At 41.9% G+C, this 20,576-nt stretch overlaps 2 protein-coding genes across 2 annotated transcripts in view; one reads left to right on the forward strand and one right to left on the reverse strand.

The window, feature by feature from the left end:
- The window catches only part of LOC135518097 (dimethylglycine dehydrogenase, mitochondrial-like), a 30,127-nt gene extending 20,419 nt beyond the window's left edge, over window positions 1–9,708 (reverse strand). Inside the window, exons 1-5 of the mRNA XM_064942991.1 lie at window positions 9,256–9,708; window positions 8,560–8,728; window positions 7,420–7,518; window positions 5,778–5,942; window positions 4,970–5,174 (exon numbers count right to left, since the gene is read on the reverse strand). Coding sequence (XP_064799063.1) covers window positions 4,970–5,174; window positions 5,778–5,942; window positions 7,420–7,518; window positions 8,560–8,728; window positions 9,256–9,377 — 760 coding nt within the window. The 5' untranslated portion in view covers window positions 9,378–9,708. The remainder of the gene's footprint in view (window positions 1–4,969; window positions 5,175–5,777; window positions 5,943–7,419; window positions 7,519–8,559; window positions 8,729–9,255) is intronic.
- A 5,329-nt stretch (window positions 9,709–15,037) lies between these two features.
- Window positions 15,038–19,801, forward strand: LOC135518098 (betaine--homocysteine S-methyltransferase 1-like). Its single transcript, XM_064942992.1, has 8 exons — window positions 15,038–15,146; window positions 15,659–15,791; window positions 16,916–17,028; window positions 17,327–17,518; window positions 17,668–17,815; window positions 18,078–18,260; window positions 18,393–18,621; window positions 18,839–19,801. The coding sequence occupies exons 1-8, from the start codon at window positions 15,123–15,125 to the stop codon at window positions 19,017–19,019; spliced, it is 1,203 nt and encodes a 400-aa protein (XP_064799064.1). The 5' UTR covers window positions 15,038–15,122; the 3' UTR covers window positions 19,020–19,801.
- The last annotated feature ends 775 nt before the right edge of the window (window positions 19,802–20,576 follow it).

The following is a 20,576-nucleotide window of genomic DNA, read 5'->3' on the forward strand; positions in this document are numbered from 1 at the left end:
CTATCAACTGTGGGTATATAGACAGGTGTGTGCCTTTCCAAATCACATACAATCAATTTACCACAGGTGGAGTCCACGTTGTAGAAACATCTCAAGGGTGATCTAACAGGATGCACCGGAGCTCGATGTTGAGTCTCATAGCAAAGGGTCTGAATAATTATGCAAATAAGGAATTTGTTTTTTTATACATTTGCAAACATTTCTAAAAAGCTGTTTTTGATTTGTCATTATGGGGTATTGTGTGTAGGTTGATGATTATTTTATATATATATTTTTTTTTACCCTTTTAGAATAAGGCTGTAACGTAACAAAATGTGGAAAAAGTCAAGGGGTCTGAATACTTTTGGAATGCACTGTACATAAATACTTAAACTACATGTAGGGTCTGATATAATCGCTCATTTTAGATTCTGATTTCTCGCTCCCAAATTGGGCAGTTTGGCTGATTTGAACATCAGCGTTGTTTACATTTTCCAGCTGCGACTGTGTGACGAACGTACTCTACTTTTAAAGGTTGCCTTGCACCAATTCTGTAGAATACAGCTAGTTGGGCCAGGGCAGTGCTTCTGAAGGAGTCAGAGTAGACAGCACACATGTTTACAAGCTCCCTGTAGGAGGACACACACAGGGCCATTCACAGACCCTCCCAGGAATAACCTCTAATGAATGGACTCATTGGAAGTGGGGCTTTGTCTGACACAGGCTCAGCCATGTCCAGAGTACAACCACCTCCACACCTCTAACTAACTAGTTAATTTCCCTCCCTCGCTCATATTTATGAGCACCAGTGATAACCTAAATAGTTTCTGAAGACCAGAGACTCTGATAAACCAGGTTTCACTCTCTCGTTGAGACATTGTCCTTTCACTGGGGGTCTCGGTGTCCTGTGCACCTTTAGTAGGTCACAGGACCAACTTTTGAAACCGATCCTTCAGGGGGAGTGACATTCCAAGAACCACAACCCTTTACCTTACTCTGTGGGTTCTCATTGGTCAAGGTGCCAAACAGTGATGGGGTGTAGCATTATGAAGGTAGGGTTGGAGAAGGGGAGGTGGAGATGGAATAGGTGAATGTGGGAGTGAAACAAGGGGGGAGGAAAGGGGCGAGTTTGAGACAGTGGAAGGAGAGAAGGAATATGGTGAGTGTGGGACTATAATTTGTGTGTTATTTGTGTATTATATTTGTGAGACATTCTACTGCACTGTTGGAGCTACTGCAGAAACATAAGCATTTCACTGCACCTGCTATAACGCCTGCAAATATGTGTATGCAACCAATAAACTGATTAGATTTTTTATTTTATTTTAGAAAGGTGGGAGGGATGGAATTAGTGTGGGAGTAGAGGGAGGGAGCAAATGAGAGACTGGTGTTTGTGAGGAATGCTACAGCGGTACTTCAGGATCTGCTTTCACATGGAGTTATTTCTGCACACCATAGCGCCAGCAAGCATAAATCACGTATCCTACCCTGCATGTCGAGGGGTGAACCCCCAAATCCCACCACACACACACACAACTCACCCACCCACTAAATGAGAGAGAGTAGTTTGACCTGAGGGTTAGAGAGTTGGTTTGTAATGAAAGATATAAACTTCCCAATGATATGTATAGAGTGGGAGGCTTCCGGAAGTGCTCTTTATTGGAATTTGTTTTCTCTTCACAAAAGATCCTCCTCCCCCTCCTCCCAGGGTTATTCCCACAAATATGAACAAAGCTCACAAAATGTCCAAAACTCAACCACAAATCAGTGGGCCTATTCCAAAGTAGAATAATGAAGTTGAGAGATTTAGCTCCAAAGTAAAGCAGTGAGTTTAATGGGTGTAGTAGCTACTGTTTATGAGTACAACCAAGGATGTTCTGATAAAAAAAAGAAGCCCACAAAACCAAAACTGGACACATAAGACTCAGTCTGCAGGTTGTGTATGTGTTTGTGTCTGCAAAGTGCAAACACAGCAACTGACACAATCCCCACAAACTCCCCCTACCCGGCCTGTGTGTGCTGTACGTGCACTGTTCTATTTTACTGGATCATATGGAGACAAATCATTACTGCATTGGTCAAACACTATAAATCTACAGTGTCCAGTGGGGTGTCAAACAACAGCAGCTTCAACGACAAGGTTTTAGATTAAATCCCTCAGCTGCGCTATGGGACATTTCCATTGTACCTCTGACAAAGTGGCTTTCATTTGGCCCCAGCAGCTTTATGTGCAGCTATACATTTCTCTCTCCATGTTGATTGTATGCAAAGTGTAATGTATACGACAAGGCTGTAAGTCTCTCACCAGCCGTGACTTATGCAATAACACACATCGATGGGCAGTATATCTGCAGATCCCCTATAGGAAGTGTTATATCTACCAAGCACGCGTTATCCTCTGTAGCTCAGTTGGTAGAGCATGGTGTTTGCAGCACCAGGATAGTATGTTCGATTCCTGGGATTACCCGTACGCAAAATGTATGCACGCATGACTGTAAATGGCATTTGGTTAAAAGCGTCTGCTAAATGGCATATATTATACATTATATTAATATTATAGCATAATTCATCCTGTGTACCAAAACAATACATATCCGTTTTTTTGCCTGACTGGACAATGTTGTAGCTGCTGTGAATCAACTACGTGTCAAGCACTAGACAACATTTTGGTAGTTACAGGCAGCAGGTAGCCTAGGGGTTAAAAGAGTTGGGCCAGTAACTGAAACGTTGCTGGGTTGAATCCCCAAGCAGACTAGGTGAGGCACTTTACCTTAATAGCTCTGGATAAGAGTGTTTTCTAAATTACTTAAATGTAGTTACAGCTTGTTACATTACACCAACTGAGGAAATCAAGTTGAGTTGACAAAACATGAGTCAAATTCTAAGACAGCTGACTGTTATTCAAAGATGATGATTTTTTAAATTTATTGTAATAAAACCATTTCTACCCCTTTTTCTCCTCAATTGGTAGTTACAGTCTTGTCTCATCGCTGCAATTCCCGTACGGACTCGGGAGAGGCGAAGGTTGAGAGCCATGCATCCTCCGAAACACGACCCTGCCAAGCCGCACTACTTCTTGACACACTGCTCGCTTAACCCGGAAACCACCCGCGACACAGCCCGGGATTGAACCCGGATCTGCAGTGCCTTAGACCGCTGCGCCACTCGGAAAGCCCAGTCAGCAATGGTTTGACTGTTGTACATAGGTGATGTTAACACAAGGTTGTCAAATGAGTGGACCCAAACTGCAAATTCATGAACTTAAAGAAAACAGAGTTTGCAGAGAAAAAGCACATGGAAACCCAAGCATCACTAAGGAATCAGAAAATGTTTGTTCTTCAACATTTAAAAAAATCTGTCAGCAAAGTATTAAAACGTCTGCTGAAGAGGCGTCCTTCAGCTGCTGCTCTGTGATTGGCTAAAACCTGTTGGCCTGTTTGGATGAACTGATGAGGGAACGGAGGGCCAGGGGCCATAATAGTAATGGGTTTAGCAAAGCTAGAACAAAGCAAAGTAAACCTACAACGTGCCCCTCTCCTCCTCCTCCTCCAGCGACCCATAAAGGAGGGAGAGAGCAAACTTCAGGCAGCTGCAAAATTAATCAGTTATGCAAGGAGGTATGATAGTGGTGACAAAACCTTGCCAACTAAATCCTCCCAGAACTGGTATGACCCAGTTCAAACCATGTGATCCAGTTTCTCCTGAACTCAGAATGTCGTGTATAGGGTCAAATGTCCCTAAGATAGCAGCCTTGGAATAAGAGCAGTTCAGACAAGAGTCAGAAAGACTGAAAGAGGCTCAGCACTGGGCCAAATCAAACAAGAACTACAACTGAACTCACCCCTAAAGTATTTAGTTTCATCAACTTCTTTGTCCTCAGGACTGGGGTCCTAAGATCTAATTTGTCTGTGCCGAGTGTGCTCTTTTTTGTAGACTATACCCAATTCTACTTTTACTACGGTCATCTCTCTTTTGTCTGTCTACAAGGAGTAAAATAATAATAATAATAAGCCAGTGGCTGAACTGAAAATGAGTTAATTTAATTTTAATTTAACCTTTATTTAACTAGGCAAGTCAGTTAAGAACAAATTCTTATTTTCAATGACGGCCTAGGAAGTGGGTTAACTGCTTTGTTCAGGGGCAGAAGGAGAGAGGAGAGACTGGTTTGATTGACTTGAGAGACATGGGGTCCTGCATTTGAACCAACCCAAACTGGTAAAGCAGGCCTGTGGGTTTAGTTTCTGACAACCTAGAGAGGAGCTAGAGGTGTTAACTTCCCCAGCTCACCCACCCAGACTGGTCTGTGTTATACAGACTCACCCCAACTCCTTTAGAAAAATATTCAACTGAAGTTGTTGTTCAAGCCTTTTGGCCGGCTCTAATCATAGTTTCTCAATGTTTGCCAGTGAGATTTCAATCTGACCCAAAAGCTGTGAATAGCAGGACTGTGTTGCCGAATGGACAAACTGCTTGAGCCAGTTTTAAACATTAGAAACTCATCTATAGCCCTAGATGACCTCTACATGCTGATATATCTACAAGATACTACAGTGCATGATGCAATGTATTGATACAATTTATCTAGAAGTCAACAGTCAATGCATGTTCTGTAATATGGTCACTAATGTTAGTTTGGACATACAAACTTGTGCAAGGGCCAATCAATCATGATTTGCAGCACAAACACTGTACAATAACATAGAGCCTGGACCCAACTACATCAACGCTCATCTGGCTCTCTGGCAGACCAAGTTCTAGCAGGAAGCTAAGCCTCCCAGTTTGCAAAAGGTTCTTGTTTCTATTCTCCATGTGTGCAGCAAGAAGTACATGCTGTGCATGTATTCCTGCATGCAATCATATGTACCGGTAATGACCCATTCCATTCCAGCCATTACAATGAGCCTGTCGACATATTCTGCTCTCCTCTAGCCACCATTGGGGTTTACATAGAGACAGATATTTTGCCACTGACAAATATTCAACCACTGACCTGTGGCATTGACTATGCGGTTAGCTCTGATGGTCCCGTGTGGGGTCTGGACATCCCACTTCCCATCACTGGTGGGTGTGAGGCCAGAGACCAGGGCTGGGTTGTAGATCTGGGCTCCATACATACGGGCCCCTGCAGCCAGAGCCATGGTTAGGGAGTAGGGGTCAATATGGCCGTCTCCTGGGTTATATAGACCCGCTAGCACCTGGGGGAGGTGGATATTATTACTGTCATGTCATTGTCTACTGGTTCAAACAAACGTTCTTGGTCAATGACAACTTTAAAGATACATTATGGAAGTTTTGTTTCCCTCAAGAGCCCCCGCAGAGGGAAAAGTTGTATAAAGCCTCTTTAAATCATTAGAGTATATCCACTAGACTCTTAGGTCATGACATGAAACTGAGATCACATTGATGTCTATTAGCCTGGTCCCAGATCTGTTTGTGCTGTCTTGCCAACTCCTATGGGCATTGTCATACCAATGAACAATGGAGTTGGCAAGACAGTGCAAACATATCTGGGACCCAGGCTACATGTCTATGGCGCATGAGAATGCATTCCTCCGGTCCAGACCAGAACAATAGATATAGAGCCATGGTTATAGATCAGTGGTGGCTGGTGGCACTTTAAATGGAGAGGACAGGTTCATAGTAATGGCTGGAACGGAATAAATGGAATGGTATCAAACACCTGGTTTTCCATGTGTTTGGTACCATTCCATTAACTCCATTCCATCCATTATTATCAGCTGTCCTCCCCTCATTAGCCTCCTCTGACAGATATATATCTTTTTGGTTCAGGTCCAGACCTTGTCCATGTTGAGCAGGGGGAAGAGCTCCTTGATCTTCTCAGGGGTGATGAGCCACTGAGGCGTGGGGTGCCAGTGGGTTCTTGCCATCTGGTACTTCAGCTCATCCACTCTGACTGGGGTGGAGGCAATACGGATACTGCCTGGCTGGTGGAAACCCACCGCCTATAGACACATGGATAAAATGTGTGAAACATGCATACATAGTGGGTATCATAAAGTATTCCCCCCTCTTTTCCCCCACATTTTGTTGTGTGACAAAGTGATATACAAATTAATTTTATTGTGATTTGTTGTCATTGAGCTACACAAAGAACTTCATTAAATTAATAAACATTTAACAACTAAAATAGTTATTGCACCCCATTTGTTTAGACAAGCCTAAAATAGTTCTAGAGTCAAATTTGGCTAAACAATTCTCATAATAAGTAGCATGTCAATCCCTGCTATTTCACACTAATAACAGGGGTTGGCATAATTCCTCTGTCCCCCATACATACGACAACACATGTAAGGTCCCTCAGGCAAGAATTGAATTTCAAGTACAGATTCAACCACAAAGATTTTCGAAAGACTCATAGTAAAAGGGCAGTGATTGGTAGATTAGTAACAATAACAAAATATAGACATTTAATATATCTTTAAGCATGTGCAAGTTAATAATTATGCTGTGGATTATGTATTAAACCCCTCCAGACACATCAAAGATGCAGTCATCCTTCTGAACTGAGCTGCAGGACAGGAATGAAACTGCTCAGGGATGTCACCATGAGGCCATTGCTCATTTTAAAACAGCTCAATGGCTGTGAAGGAAAAAAAAACGGAGGATGGATCAACATTGTATTTACGCCACAATAATGACCTAAAAAGTAGAATAAAAAAATATATGCAAAGCCTTATGTTTGGGGCAAGTCCAAAACACACTGAGTTACTACCTCCTTGTTTTCAAGGGTGGTGGCAGCTGCATCATGGTATGGGTATGGTTGACATTGGCAAACAGAATGTTTCACAATAAAAATAAATGGGACAGAGCTAAGCACAGACAAGATCCTAGAGGAAAATCTGCTTCAGTCTGCTTTACACCAGACACTGGGAGAGGAATTCACCTTTCAGCAGGACAATAACCTACAACACAAGGTCACATTTACACTGGAGATGCTTACCAACAAGACAGTGAATGTTCCTGCTTGGCCAAGTTACAGATGACTTAAATCTGCTACAAAATCTATGCCAAGACTTGAAAATTACCATCTAGCCAACATCTAGAATCATTTTTAAAATACTAAATGGGCAAATATTGCACAATCCAGGTGTGCAAAGCTCTTAGAGACTTACCCAAGAAGAATCACAGCTGTAACTGCTACAAAAGGAGTTAACATGTATTGACTCAGGGGAGTGAATTCGTGTCTAATCAAGGCATAGTAACGTTTATATTCTTCCAATTTCACAATACAGACTACTCTTTGTCATCAATGACAACAACAACAAAAAAAATCACAATTATGTTCATTTCAATTCAATCTTTGTAACAAAATTTTAAAAATCCAAGTGGGGTGAAAACTTTGATAGCCACTGTACATAAATTCACTCATACAGACAGATATGATATAATCCGTTGTGCTGTGGTTGACATATAGTATACCTGTCCTGTCTCGGCCTCCAGACTCTCATACAGCTTGATGCTGTGGTAATGGACCTTCTTCAGGTTGATACCAGGGTGGTAGTACGTGGTCAAACCAGCCTGGAACAGACAATAAACATGGACACTTAGAAGAGGAGGCATGGTCATGTAAATGGAAACACTGACAACACTTGATCTACTGTATTGACCCTGCAGGTTTGCAAAGCAATGATTTGAAAGTGCATCTTATAAAATAATAGTAATACATATATCAACAACATTATTTTATCTCCATTGACTTTAACAACAACACAACCAGGGCATGCAGTTCACAAGTTCCTAACATAGATACATAGAATGAGAAGTTTGATAAGTCTACTAGGAAAGTTGGCCCCTTGACATTAAGGGCAGCATATTTACTATGTAGAGTAACCTATATGGGATAGGGTTGGTTGGAAGGGGGTCATAGAGAAGCAGTATTAGGTCATCAGATCCTTGGCAGACCCACATAGGCCTGGTTCTTTGACAGCAGCTGTCTGACAGCTACCATAACTTAGATCTTCTTACATGCTTCCATCTACTTCTTGGGAATCTGCCTCTGCTGAGTGGACTATCTGATATCTTGTAGTACTGTAGTATCTTCGGTCGGGTTTTTCCTGTTAACTGTAAGTCGCTCTGGATAAGATGACTCAATGACAAAATGTAAATATCTTCAGTGTGGTCTCAATGTATTATTTCCGTGTTGAATATCTCTGACCTTTATCTTTTCCTCTGACAGTTCCTTCTAATAGTGGGTGTGTGTAATAACTCCTTAACTTATTCAAATGTTGGGGAACATAAACTCCCATGCCTTGCTAACTTATGTATTAGTAGAAGACCGTCTCAGGTCGAAACAGGTGTCAGACCATCAATAAATGGGCGAGTTCATTTGCATGCCCCGGGTGGGTGGAGATTTCACTTAAGGGGCACAGGGTCTTGCAAAACAAACTCACCCAATACATTTGTGTACCCCCCTGACTGACAAACAAAACAAGACTCTATCCATGAGCCCCTTGAGCCAACTGTTGCTCCCAGACAGTTCTGTCTTCCCTCATACGGTTAAGATAAGGTTTTGGGACAGGTAAGCTGATCCTAGATCTGTTTTATTTTTTGTTGACCTACAGCGTGCCAGGTGGATCCAGCAGTCAGTTCAGACTTCTCCAGCAGGACCACATCCTTCTGTCCAGCCTTGGCCAGGTGATAGGCCAGACTGACTCCAACACAGCCCCCTCCAATGATCACCGTCTCAGCCACGTCCTTCCACCTCTTCCCCAGGACCATAGTGCTGTCCCTGAGAGGGGGAAGAGGGGGTAAAGAGGGGTGAAATGAAAGGAGACAGTGAGATTGAAATGTGAAAAAAAATAAGTAGTTATGTGACTTCTATGAAGCAGAATAGATTATTGTGAAGAAAATCAACCCTGACCAGTTCTGACCTGACATACACCCCTGGAAGGAAATGCAACAAATGCTGCCATGAGATCACTCAGACAGCCTGGCACATTAACGTCAATTGTAGATATAGGCTGTTGTTTGTCACATTATAAACACATAGAACATTAGCGCGTCCGAATAATATCATGGTCTGTTCAGCAGGGAAGTGATGTGCATTATGCAAATTGAATTAAAACGGTTGGGTTGTGGGCAGACCTATAATAACATTACGCTATCAAAAAGCCCCTTAAAGCCGACCGGACACCTCTGTGGTCTCCCCCAACTGTCCCAAACGTGAAATCTGTAAACTTACTGTCGGATACAAGAAAGCTGAAAGGGTAACATAAATTGTTTACTACAAGGCAAAAAGTGCACGAGGGGGCTTACCCATTTCCCACATGTTTCTGCGAAGTGTAGTTTATTGTACGCAGTGGAATACAGACAATAGCGCGATATGCGGCAAAATCTCTCCGGAGGTGAGTATTAATTGCGTTAAAAAAACTAGACATGGTTTAACTAATTAAAATATATATTAAAACACAAAGCACACCAGAACCACCTCTGCCTAATTCCCCACCGCAATTTACTGCAGGCCTTCTATACCAAAGCACTATTTTGTTGGCTGAACACGCCCTCGTTCGCGCAGAGCGCCAGTCAATTTAGGCACAGTGAAACTTGGTGCGTTCAAAACAACTGGGAACTCAGGTAAAAACGAGCTCGGAGTGGGAAAAATCGTGACATCAGTGATCTTCAGGTCGGAGAAGTTGGAGCTCTGGGATCTGGCCTTAATGACTATCTTGGTTGAAGATCGATCTGGCCTTAATCGCGTTAATTCGAGTTCCGAGTTGTTTTGAACGCACCAACTGTGTCCAGACCCTCCCAGTCTAAAAATCGCTGAAAGGTTAACTCTTTAGATATCATAGGTCAGGCTGTGCCTCAGGGAATCTAGGGAATAGAAGGGCCCCAGCGTATAACACAAAAGAGAATATACAAATAAATGAAAAATACACACAAAATGGATAAGCACTGTTGATATTGATGATATTTAGTCCAATAGACCCTTTACAAAATCTTGTTTTTGTGACAAGATCTACCTATGTCATTGTCATCTAATGGCAGTGTAGACAGACAATGCTTGCATAACTTGAGTCGACATCAACTGCCCATAGAGCATAGGCCAGGCACAATCTCACCTAGTGTAACCGATGTGAAATGGCTAGCTAGTTAGCGGTGGTGCGCGCTAATAGCGTTTCACTTGATCTGAGACCTTGAAGTAGTTGTTCCCCTTGCTCTGCAAGGGCCACGTTCTTTTGTGGTGCGATGGGTAATGATGCTTCATGGGTGTCAGTTGTCTATGTGTGCAGAGGGTCCCTGGTTCAATCCCAAGTAGGGGCAAGGAGAGGGACTGAACACAATACACATTAACCAGGGCCAGTGATGTGTAATGACATAATATGGGTAAAGCTACTCTGAGCAACACACTGGATAAGAAAACTATTAGGACAAGACTAGAATATTGAATTCCTTTGTGGGTGACATTCACAGTAGGCTATGGACATTTAAACAAAATCTATATATATTTAACCAGGCAAGTCAGTTAAGAACAACTTCGAAGGTACAAACCGAGACGATGCTGGGCCAATTGTGCACCACCTTATGGGACTCCCAATAGAGCCTGGATTCGAACCAGGGTCTGTAGCACTGAGATGCAGTGCCTTGCGCCACTCGGGAGTTAATACTCCCACTCAATTGGTGTAGCACATTTCACAAGGGCTCCTGGATTGACACAGGAGGTTATGTGCTGTTTTTATCAGTCCCTGCTGGTCTGATGTATTGGATCCAGTCTGAACAGGCCACGGAGGGACATAGAGTTGCATCCCAAATTTGACGAGAGCTCAACAGGGAGCCATTTGGGACACACACAGACTTACAGTATCATCTACTATTATATAAGTACAACCCCTAGAAACCCCCTGGAACAGCTGACCTACATTCAGGTTGTATCTGTTGATGAATGTTATTGGATCTATTGTTAAAAAACAGCGAGTTTAACCATAACTTAACCATATGTTTCTAAAAGCGTGTGTGTGCACGTGCGTGTGTATGTGTGTATCCACACATGCATTTGTTTGTGCGACTGCACATGAGTGTGTGTCATAACCATTGTTGACAGACAGGGGAACAGGGGATTGGAGATTTGGTCAAGAAAATAAATGAGTGGACTTCTGTCAATAGTGCGCAGCAGACCTGGGATAACTATAAGTTTACCTATGCTTTGTGGAAAGTAAAACACAAATTGGGGGGGTGGGAACTGACTGTTACTTTGGAGGTGCTTAACTATTTGAATACAGATCCCAAAAAAGTACTACTTTTAAAAACTACTTGAGTCCAGATCTCACAAAATAACTACTTATCAAATCTATTTGAATACAGATCACACAAAATAACTACTTATCAAATCTATTTGAATACAGATCACACAAAGTGACTACTTATCAAAACTATTTTAACACAGATCTGAGAAAGTAACTACTTTAAAAAAAGTGTGAATACATATCTCAGGAATTGACAACTTTTTTAGAATCTATTGTATTGACTGTCTTTAACTAATGTCAGGGTTGTATCTGCAACTGCATGTTGAAGATATAAATAGAACCAATACACTCTTAGAAAAAAGGGATCCAAAAGGGTATTTCGGCTGTCCCCATAGAATAACCCTTTTTGGTTCCAGGTAGAACCCTTTTTTGGTTCCCTACATGGAACCCAAATTGGTTCTACCTGAAACCCAAAGGGTTCTACCTAGTATTTAAAAGGTTTCTACACAGAGTTCTCCTATGCGGACAGCTGGAGATCCATTTTAGGTTTTAGATAGCAGCTTTTTTCTAAGATTGTAGAACACAATGTCATATTCTATTCCAATCTACTGTTACTGACAGTCAAATTTTATTTACACAATTACAAGTCTATTCGATCATTCTTTAAATGTCCATTCTCCTGAATGTCCATTGTCTCAGGTGTACATAATCACGTCAAACAAAAATCTATTATATTTTGTACAGATATATATATTGTGATGCTCAACTACTGTATGACTTTTTCAGCATGCCACTGAAAAGGTTAAAAGCTACAATACCTTTTATGATACCTGAAACAGGTAACACTTTTTAGAGGTATTTATAAACTATTTTTAAGGCATTTACAAACAGTATGCTCACCATTTATTAACCATTACTACCACATTTTGTAAATGTAAATGTTAGTAAGGTAGTTATTCACACATGTATATACACTGAGTATTAGTAATATTAGTAATATTAGTGCTTTGGGTGGTGGACCGTTCTTGATACACACAGGAAATATATGAGCTTAAAAAACCCAGCACCGTTGCAGTTCTTTACACGAACCGATACTCCTGGCACCTACTACCATACCCCGTTCAAAGGAACTAGAATCATTTGTCTTTCCCATTCACCCTCTGAATGTCACACATACACAATCCATGTCTCAATTGTCTCAAGGCTTAAAAATCCTTCTCAGCCCAGTATATCACTGGGGCCGAGCCCCCTGCCATCCAGGACCTCTATATTAGGCGGTGCCAGAGGAAGGCCCAAAAAATGTCCAAAGATCCTGGCCACCCAAGCCATGGACTGTTCATTTTGCTACCCTCTGCAAACGGTCGGACCAACAGGCTCCAAGACAGCGTTTACGCCCAGGCCATAAGATTGCTAAATAGCCAGACTGCTAGTCAATTAATGGTACCCAAACTACCTGCACTGACTCTATCTTGCACTGACCCTACGCACACTCACTGGACTATATATACAAAACATATACACACTCACTCACACACACTACATTGACAAGCCCACACAAAACTCACATACATTCACATACACTACATACGCACACACACAACACACACATGCAGACCAACACAACACAAACACACATCCATACACATTACACACACACACACTCACGTTTATCATCTGCTGCTACTCTGTTCTATATTTAACTATTATTATTATCTATCCTGATGCGTAGTCACTTTACCCTGCATTCATGTACATACAGTATCTACCTCAAATACCTTGTACCCCTGCACATTGATCTGGTACTGGTACTCATTGTACTGTATCTCCATTCCTGTGTATTTTATTTTATTCCTCTTGTGTTACTATTTCATTTTCATCTTTAAACTCTGCATTGTTGGGAAGAGCTCGTAAGCAAGCAATTCACGATAAAGTCTACACCAGTTGTATTTTGCGCTTTTGATTTGATTTGGTTGAAGTTGATTTAACAAGTAACATCAGTAAGGGATCATAGCTTTCACCTGGATCCACCTGGTTAGTCTAGTATAAAGCATAAAACACACAACCAAATGCAATACAAGGGGAGTGTGTGCATTTGTGCTTGTGTGCATGCAAGCATGTGCTTGCGTGTGTGTGCTTGTGTAAGCATGCAACTGTAAGTGACAACATACAACACCCCCACTATGAAACCTGCCAGGCCACCACCTTGGGTTAGAATGATTTGCCCAATGTACCACAAACCCCCAAACCCTAAACTATAAGTACATCTGTGCTTGTAAACTATAATCGTAAAGTACATATATGCTTCAAAACTATAACTGTATGTAAAGTGCCTCTATAAAGAACAGCTTTGCCTGTAGGTTTTTTGCATCTTATATAACTGTGATGGGCTCCAGTGATTCGCTGAGGGGCTCTATATTGCTGTAGATCAGTTATGGTGTAGGCCTACTGTTGTGCTGAGTTCTTTTATTAGGCCCAAAATGTTCCTTCCCCATCCCCTCTGCTTCCCGTGGACACACACACACACACACACACACACACACACACACACACACACACACACACACACACACACACACACACACACACACACACACACACACACACACACACACACACACACACACACACACACATGCAGCTGCATGATGACCTAGTCTCTCATTCATCACTCCTGCCACAGACCCCTTAGCTAATGGTGCTTTTAAGACAACTGGGAACTGGAAAAAACGAGGTCAAATCATGATTTCAGCAACCTACAGGTCAGAAATCAGAGCTCTAGAAAGATGCCAGAGTTGCATCCATAGCTTGGTCTATGAATTTGAGATTGGTTTTTGAGATTGGATCCAGCCCATCCCTCATAATTTAACCGAAACAGGGACGAGAAAACATTTTGTTATTGTTTTAAGTGCTGATTGCCACTTTAAATACTTATGTACTGTAGATATAAAATGTAAAAAAATCTAACTCTTTGTAGCCCCTGAAGTTTACCTGCCATCTGATTTTGCAGTTATTTTTTTCTTTTCTTAAACTCATGGAATTCTGACAGGTCTAACCAGATTGGATGAGTTTAAGAATTGTATTAATCAATCTAACAAAAACAGAGAAAGAAACATATTTCTGTACAAACACTGAACACATGTTAATCTTGGAAAAAGAGGCAGCCCCACTTTATCTGATGGCTCTGGAATAAAATGTATAAACAAGTGATCTTATTTTTTGATGGTCACACATGACCTAGAAAACTGTCATTCCAAGTCATAAGGGAAAGAGCTATTGCACATATTGATTGACCCATGCTAAATATCTGTGCTGTGGGCCTTCACTGAAGTTACAAAAAACCATGATAAGCTATTGCACATTGCCCTGTCAACATCTTTCTTTTAAGTAAACATGCACAAGGTAAAATAACAAGTGTTCTTTGTGCAACATTTGCATTTATAGATGCAGAGAAAAAAAGAGATATATGCTGTGTTCATAACAACTGGGAACTTATACATCTGCATTGCTTGCTATTTGGGTTTTAGGCTGGGTTTATGTATAGTAAATTGTGACATCTGCTGATGTCTCCGACTTCCGACTTCAGTACGTTCAAAACAACTGGAAACTCGGAAAAAACGAGCGACTTGAAAAATAGTTTTGGACTGTCATCTAACTCGGAATTCCAATTCATGAACTGGGGCCTCTTTCGAGAGCTCCGACATTCCGACCTGGGGATCATTGACGTCATGATTTTACATCGTTTTCCCCTGAATTCCCAATTGTCATGAAAGCACCATGTGTAAGAAGCAGGAGCAGGCGGATCTGTGTGTGACATCACTGCGCACCACACCTCTCTTTTGGCGTATAAAGGCAGACGTTTCACTGCTTCAAACACCAAATCTAGCCGAAGCGGTTGGTTGAGAAGGTGAATCTAAAATACAACTGCAATCCCCAATAATCATGGCACCCGCTGGAGCTAAGAGGGTAAGTGGCGACATAATATGAATTAACGTCATTATGGCTGTATACAATTGCATGCAGTCTTTTGCAGAACCTTTGCAGATGTGCTATGTATTGCTTCAATTATTGAGAAGTTATTTGTTATAATGCGTAAGTTTTTATAACTATAAAACATTCTCACAAAGCGTGTTTGATGGAACAATTGTGACTTCTACTTTAACTATATTCTGTTACTTTGTTTTAGAGAAGCGTTTCCCAAACACCGCCCTATGAGTTTTGGTGGATGAGTTAATAGTCTGAATCAACTGTGTTGTACTCATTTGGGTAACACTGCTAAATTTTAAGTGTCCCTCACCCACTGAAGTTGAAATGTTAAAATGGTAGAGGTTTACGGTAAGACGTCCCAAGGATTCCTGATGGCACCGACCCTAGTTTACGGCTAGTTTATTTCATCCAGGGAGCTGTTATGCGTGTTAATTAAGCGTGCATATTTCATATTTGGAGAATGACTAACTAATTACGCAATGTGTGTGCAGAACATTCTGGAGCGCCTGGATGCAGGCGAAATTGTCATCGGGGATGGGGGCTTCGTATTCGCTCTGGAGAAAAGGGGATACGTGAAGGCGGGTCCCTGGACTCCTGAGGCCGCCGCAGAGCATCCTGAGGCTGGTAAAATGAGCGCGCTTATCTAATTGCTTGGCTACCTAGCCTGGACCATGCATCAGTCATAATACATAGCGGTTCGCGCAGCCTCTCGCCTACAACTTGTCCAGTAGTTAGTTCCGCTAACAACATTTTTGTGGAAATACTGTTATATTTTTAAGTTGTAAATAGTTTTTTTTCTTATGAACTTGATGTATTCTGAGTTATAACGATTGAAGTTACTTGAACATTAATATTTGTTGCAGTGAAAATAGTGTCCCTAAAAAAGGTTAGTACTTTAAGTAGATGTTTTTCTAGTGTAAGTAGTTCTGATTACTCATTTTCAGTGGTGTCTTAATGTTTAGCCTAACATTGTTTTATGCATATGAAGACTTGCCACTTGAACCCCCCTTGCCAGTCCTTCTTGGGCACCGTGCTCATTTCTCGAACGGTAACTGGTGGTAGAGCTGTAAGCATGACCAGATGCTGCGTTAGCTTCTGTTATGACGAGTGGGGCACATTACCTTGTTGGTGGTGAGAATCGGTTGTCTCATTATTCAATGACAGTTTTCCCAACGGGTTTGATATTATTCCTTATCAATTACACATCACAGCACAACAAACTGCTTAATACTATTTTAGAAATGAGTGTCTTTATTATTTATTAACACTCTTAAACAATGTATGCTTACTGAAATGTTGAATTACCCCAAATCCCCCCAAAACAGAGCCATGTGGCACTAAATATTCTTAACTTGCAAAAAAGTAACTATTACAGCACAACACATAAATGTCATTGTTTTACTCAAATATCAATCTATGACTACTTTATTTTAAGTAAAGACAAACATAATAGTCAAGTAAGAACAACTTATTTTATGAATGTTGGCCTAACTGTAAAATATTGAATAATCATAACTTGTGAACTCTACTTTAGATTAGCAGAACACAAGTAAATTGTTATTTACTCTATTACCTAATTTGTTAACAGTACTCAAACATGAAGTGATAAATCTTATTGACATGATTTGGTACAACTTTTATGCTTAGTTCTACTGACTGTTGGAGTGCATGTTTTAACCAGATGAGGCTGAGGGCATTACGTCGAAGTTGTAAATATTTAGCCAAAAGCCGATTGCTCTTACTTCCAGTGCGACAGCTGCACCGTGAGTTCCTGCGGTCGGGGTCAAATGTCATGCAGACCTTCACCTTCTACGCCAGTGACGATAAGCTGGAGAACAGGGGTAATGCTCAGCGCTTCACAGTGAGTATCTGTCTGCTCTGTTGGGAAAGATCAGGGGGGAATGAATAAGCATGCCAGACCCATGCTACTGTAATGACCTTTTAGCCAAATTGACCAATGACTGAAAGAGCTTATATAAATGAATCTGCCTGTAAATCAGTTTACTATACGTTTCTCAATGCCTGTTCTGTTCAGCTCTACTATTTCCCAATGTGGTGTTTAGCCTACTTGGCAGGTTTCACAATAGTGATATAAAATACATTGTACTGTACCTGAAACTACATCAATAAGGTTGTACACTAATCAATGGCTGCACCAGGGTGCGCAAATCAACGAGGCTGCCTGTGACCTGGCCAGAGAGGTGGCCAATGAGGGTGACGCGATGGTGGCAGGTGGGGTCTCCCAGACCCCCTCATACCTGAGCTGCAAGAGCGAGGCTGAGGTCAAGGGTATCTTCAAGAGGCAGCTCAATGTCTTTGTCAAGAAGAATGTGGATTTCATGATTGCAGAGGTAGGAATGTGATATTGTGCATGTGTATAGCACATTTTCTTATACACCTCATTTTGGCCTGACTGTTTCTATGTTCAATGGATCCTCACTTGGACAATGCTGGTTTCTGTGTTTTGGGTCTTATTCACCCCATCTGTGTGTTTGTGCAGTACTTTGAGCATGTGGAGGAGGCAGAGTGGGCCGTGCAGGTGCTGAAAACCTCCGGGAAGCCAGTATGTGCCTCCCTGTGCATCGGCCCAGATGGAGACCTCAACGGTGTCAGCCCTGGGGATTGTGCTGTCAGGCTGGTCAAAGCTGGTATGGGACTTAATTTAATCATTAGATGTGCACACATGTTTGTTTTACCATCCTTGTGGGGACCAAAAAATTGGAGCTTGAACTCTATTTCCTTAACCCTGATTGTAAACCTAAAATAGCCTTTTCCTTGTGGGGACCGGTGGCATGTCCCTCCTTGTTTTACTATCCTTGTGAGGACTTCTGGTCCCCCACAAGGATAGTAAAACCAAAAACAGTGTCAATAGTGATATTGTCAAACTGTCATCTCACTCTCTGCTTATAGGAGCCAATATTGTTGGCATCAACTGCCACTTTGACCCCATGACCTGTGTGAAGACTGTGAAGATGATGAAAGAGGGAGTGGAGAGGGCAGGGCTGAAGGCCCACTACATGGTGCAGCCTCTGGCCTACCACACGCCTGACTGCAACTGCCAGGGATTCATCGATCTGCCAGAATTCCCCTTCGGTACACACACGATAACATCTCCATCGCAATCTCTCCTGCCCCGTAGTTGTGTTCTTTTTCCCTTTTTCTTCCTTTCTTGCCTCCCTCCTTCCCCCCCTCAACTCTCTTTCTGACTACATTTCTCTCCCCCAGGTCTGGAGCCCAGGATTCTGACCAGGTGGGACATGCACAAGTACGCCAGAGAGGCCTTCAACGTTGGCATCCGTTTCATCGGTGGCTGCTGCGGCTTCGAGCCCTACCACATCAGGGCTGTGGCTGAGGAGCTGGCCACAGAGAGAGGCTACCTGCCCGCTGCCTCCGTCAAGCACGGCAACTGGGGTGCTGGCTTGGAGATGCACACCAAGCCCTGGGTCCGCGCCAGGTAACGAGACCGTATACACCACAAGGATACAAATTAATAAGATACCAGGAACCACGAAGGGGTGACAGTATATGACTCCAGTCCAAAATTACAAGAGTTAAATTATTTAAATCTAATTGGTACTATAAAACATGAGGTTACGTACTACTGTAACGTTTTAGTACCAGCTTATAACTACATTTGGCGTATACATATGACCATCCTTCTCTTCCCCCAGGGCCCGCCGTGACTACTGGGAGAAGCTGAAGCCAGCATCTGGCCGTCCCAAGTGTCCCGCCATGTCCACCCCTGACAGCTGGGGTGTCACCAAAGGCCATGCTGACCTGATGCAGCACAAGGAGGCCACCAGCCTGGACGAGCTCAAGCCCCTGTTTGAGAAGGCAAAGGCCAGCCACTGAGCATTCCTCCTGGGCTAGGAGGGAGGTAAACCAGCCAGGAGGATGCTGTTCTCTACTCGTGGTCGGTGTGTTGTGGTATTGTGTGAGAAAGGCAGAGGGAAGAGCTCCCACATATTCCAAGTTTACATACCAAAAATTATCAGATAAAGTCTTATTCTCCTGATTTCAAGGACCATCTTTTTGTCAACCAAAAGTTATTTTTCTTGTCATTTAGATTTGCACCACCTGTACATAGTGTAGCACCATCGTATACTCTTCTGTAATAATTGAAGTAACATGTTATAGATTTCTCATTTCAAACTTGATATGTGCTTTACTTGGACAGAATGTTACAGGAGTCTTCAAGCCAGTGATGCGTGGTGTTAGTGAAACAAACTAAAAAGTTGCTGTTGTGTCCACATGTCTTCAGAGTGTGCTGTTGATCTGGGGTGTAGTCATTACGCAGAGTCTGTTGCAAAACATTTAGCAACAACTGTTTACGCCAAACAACATTTGGCATCAAAACAAGTTTCTATTGGACAAATTCAGTTATGTTTTGTTCTGCTTGCTTCATCATTTGTTTTTTTTTAAACAGTTTCCGTTGCAAGAGATAATGAATACATCCCTGGTGCAATCGAAACCTAAGCTTATAAAGTGTTAACAAAACTACTGTGAACACAATGTTTGCTCTGGTGAAGAATGTAGCCTAGTTCTGAACACAATCTAGTGCCAAATATTGTCTTACCAAATGGAAGTATTGACTTCAATACTGTTTTATTTAATAAACTTCCACATGACCTTAATGTCTGACTTTTTATTGTATTTCTTATCAAAACATTAGACATGCAAATGTTTTCTGAAATAAAAATAACCACGTTAACAATTACAGTACATTGTGACATCAAAATAGAAATGATTACATACAAGCAGTCATTCTACCCTTACAAAAAATGTCCTGCAGAAATATTCAATCATCTGAACAGTTTCTTTCACCGGCTGGGGCCCTCACCAACCGGCCATCTCGTTCATAGAGACTTATGTAATATGCCCATTAAACAATCTCTGAACTGCACATAACTACATTTGCACTCCGTTCATCTCTATGCGTTGTGATACTGTAAATTTGTACATCCTCCGTAAATATTAGTATATCGACTGCTCGTTCCCTTGCGGCTCTGTTCCTACATATTTTGTATGTAAATTCCTGTCTGTATTTTAGTTTTAATGTCAAGTACAGTGACATGCCTTTCTTGCTAGTGCTAACCCCCAAAAAGCAGTAATAACTATTTAACAATATAAATAAGGTAGAACCAACACACGATCTAGAAATATCAAAGTACACTATATACAGGGTCAGTTCCCGTACCATATTTACAGTGTGCAGGGATTGATGGCTATGTATAGGGGTAAGGTGACAAGGCATCAGGATATATATATATATATTTTTTTTTAAACCTTTATTTAATCAGGCAAGTCAGTTAAGAACAAATTCTTATTTTCAATGACGGCCTGGGAACAGTGGGTGAACTGCCTGTTCAGGGGCAGAATGACAGATTTGTACCTTGTCAGCTCGGGGGT

The sequence above is a fragment of the Oncorhynchus masou genome, chromosome 28, assembly GCF_036934945.1.
Source record: "Oncorhynchus masou masou isolate Uvic2021 chromosome 28, UVic_Omas_1.1, whole genome shotgun sequence".
NCBI lineage: Eukaryota > Metazoa > Chordata > Actinopteri > Salmoniformes > Salmonidae > Oncorhynchus > Oncorhynchus masou.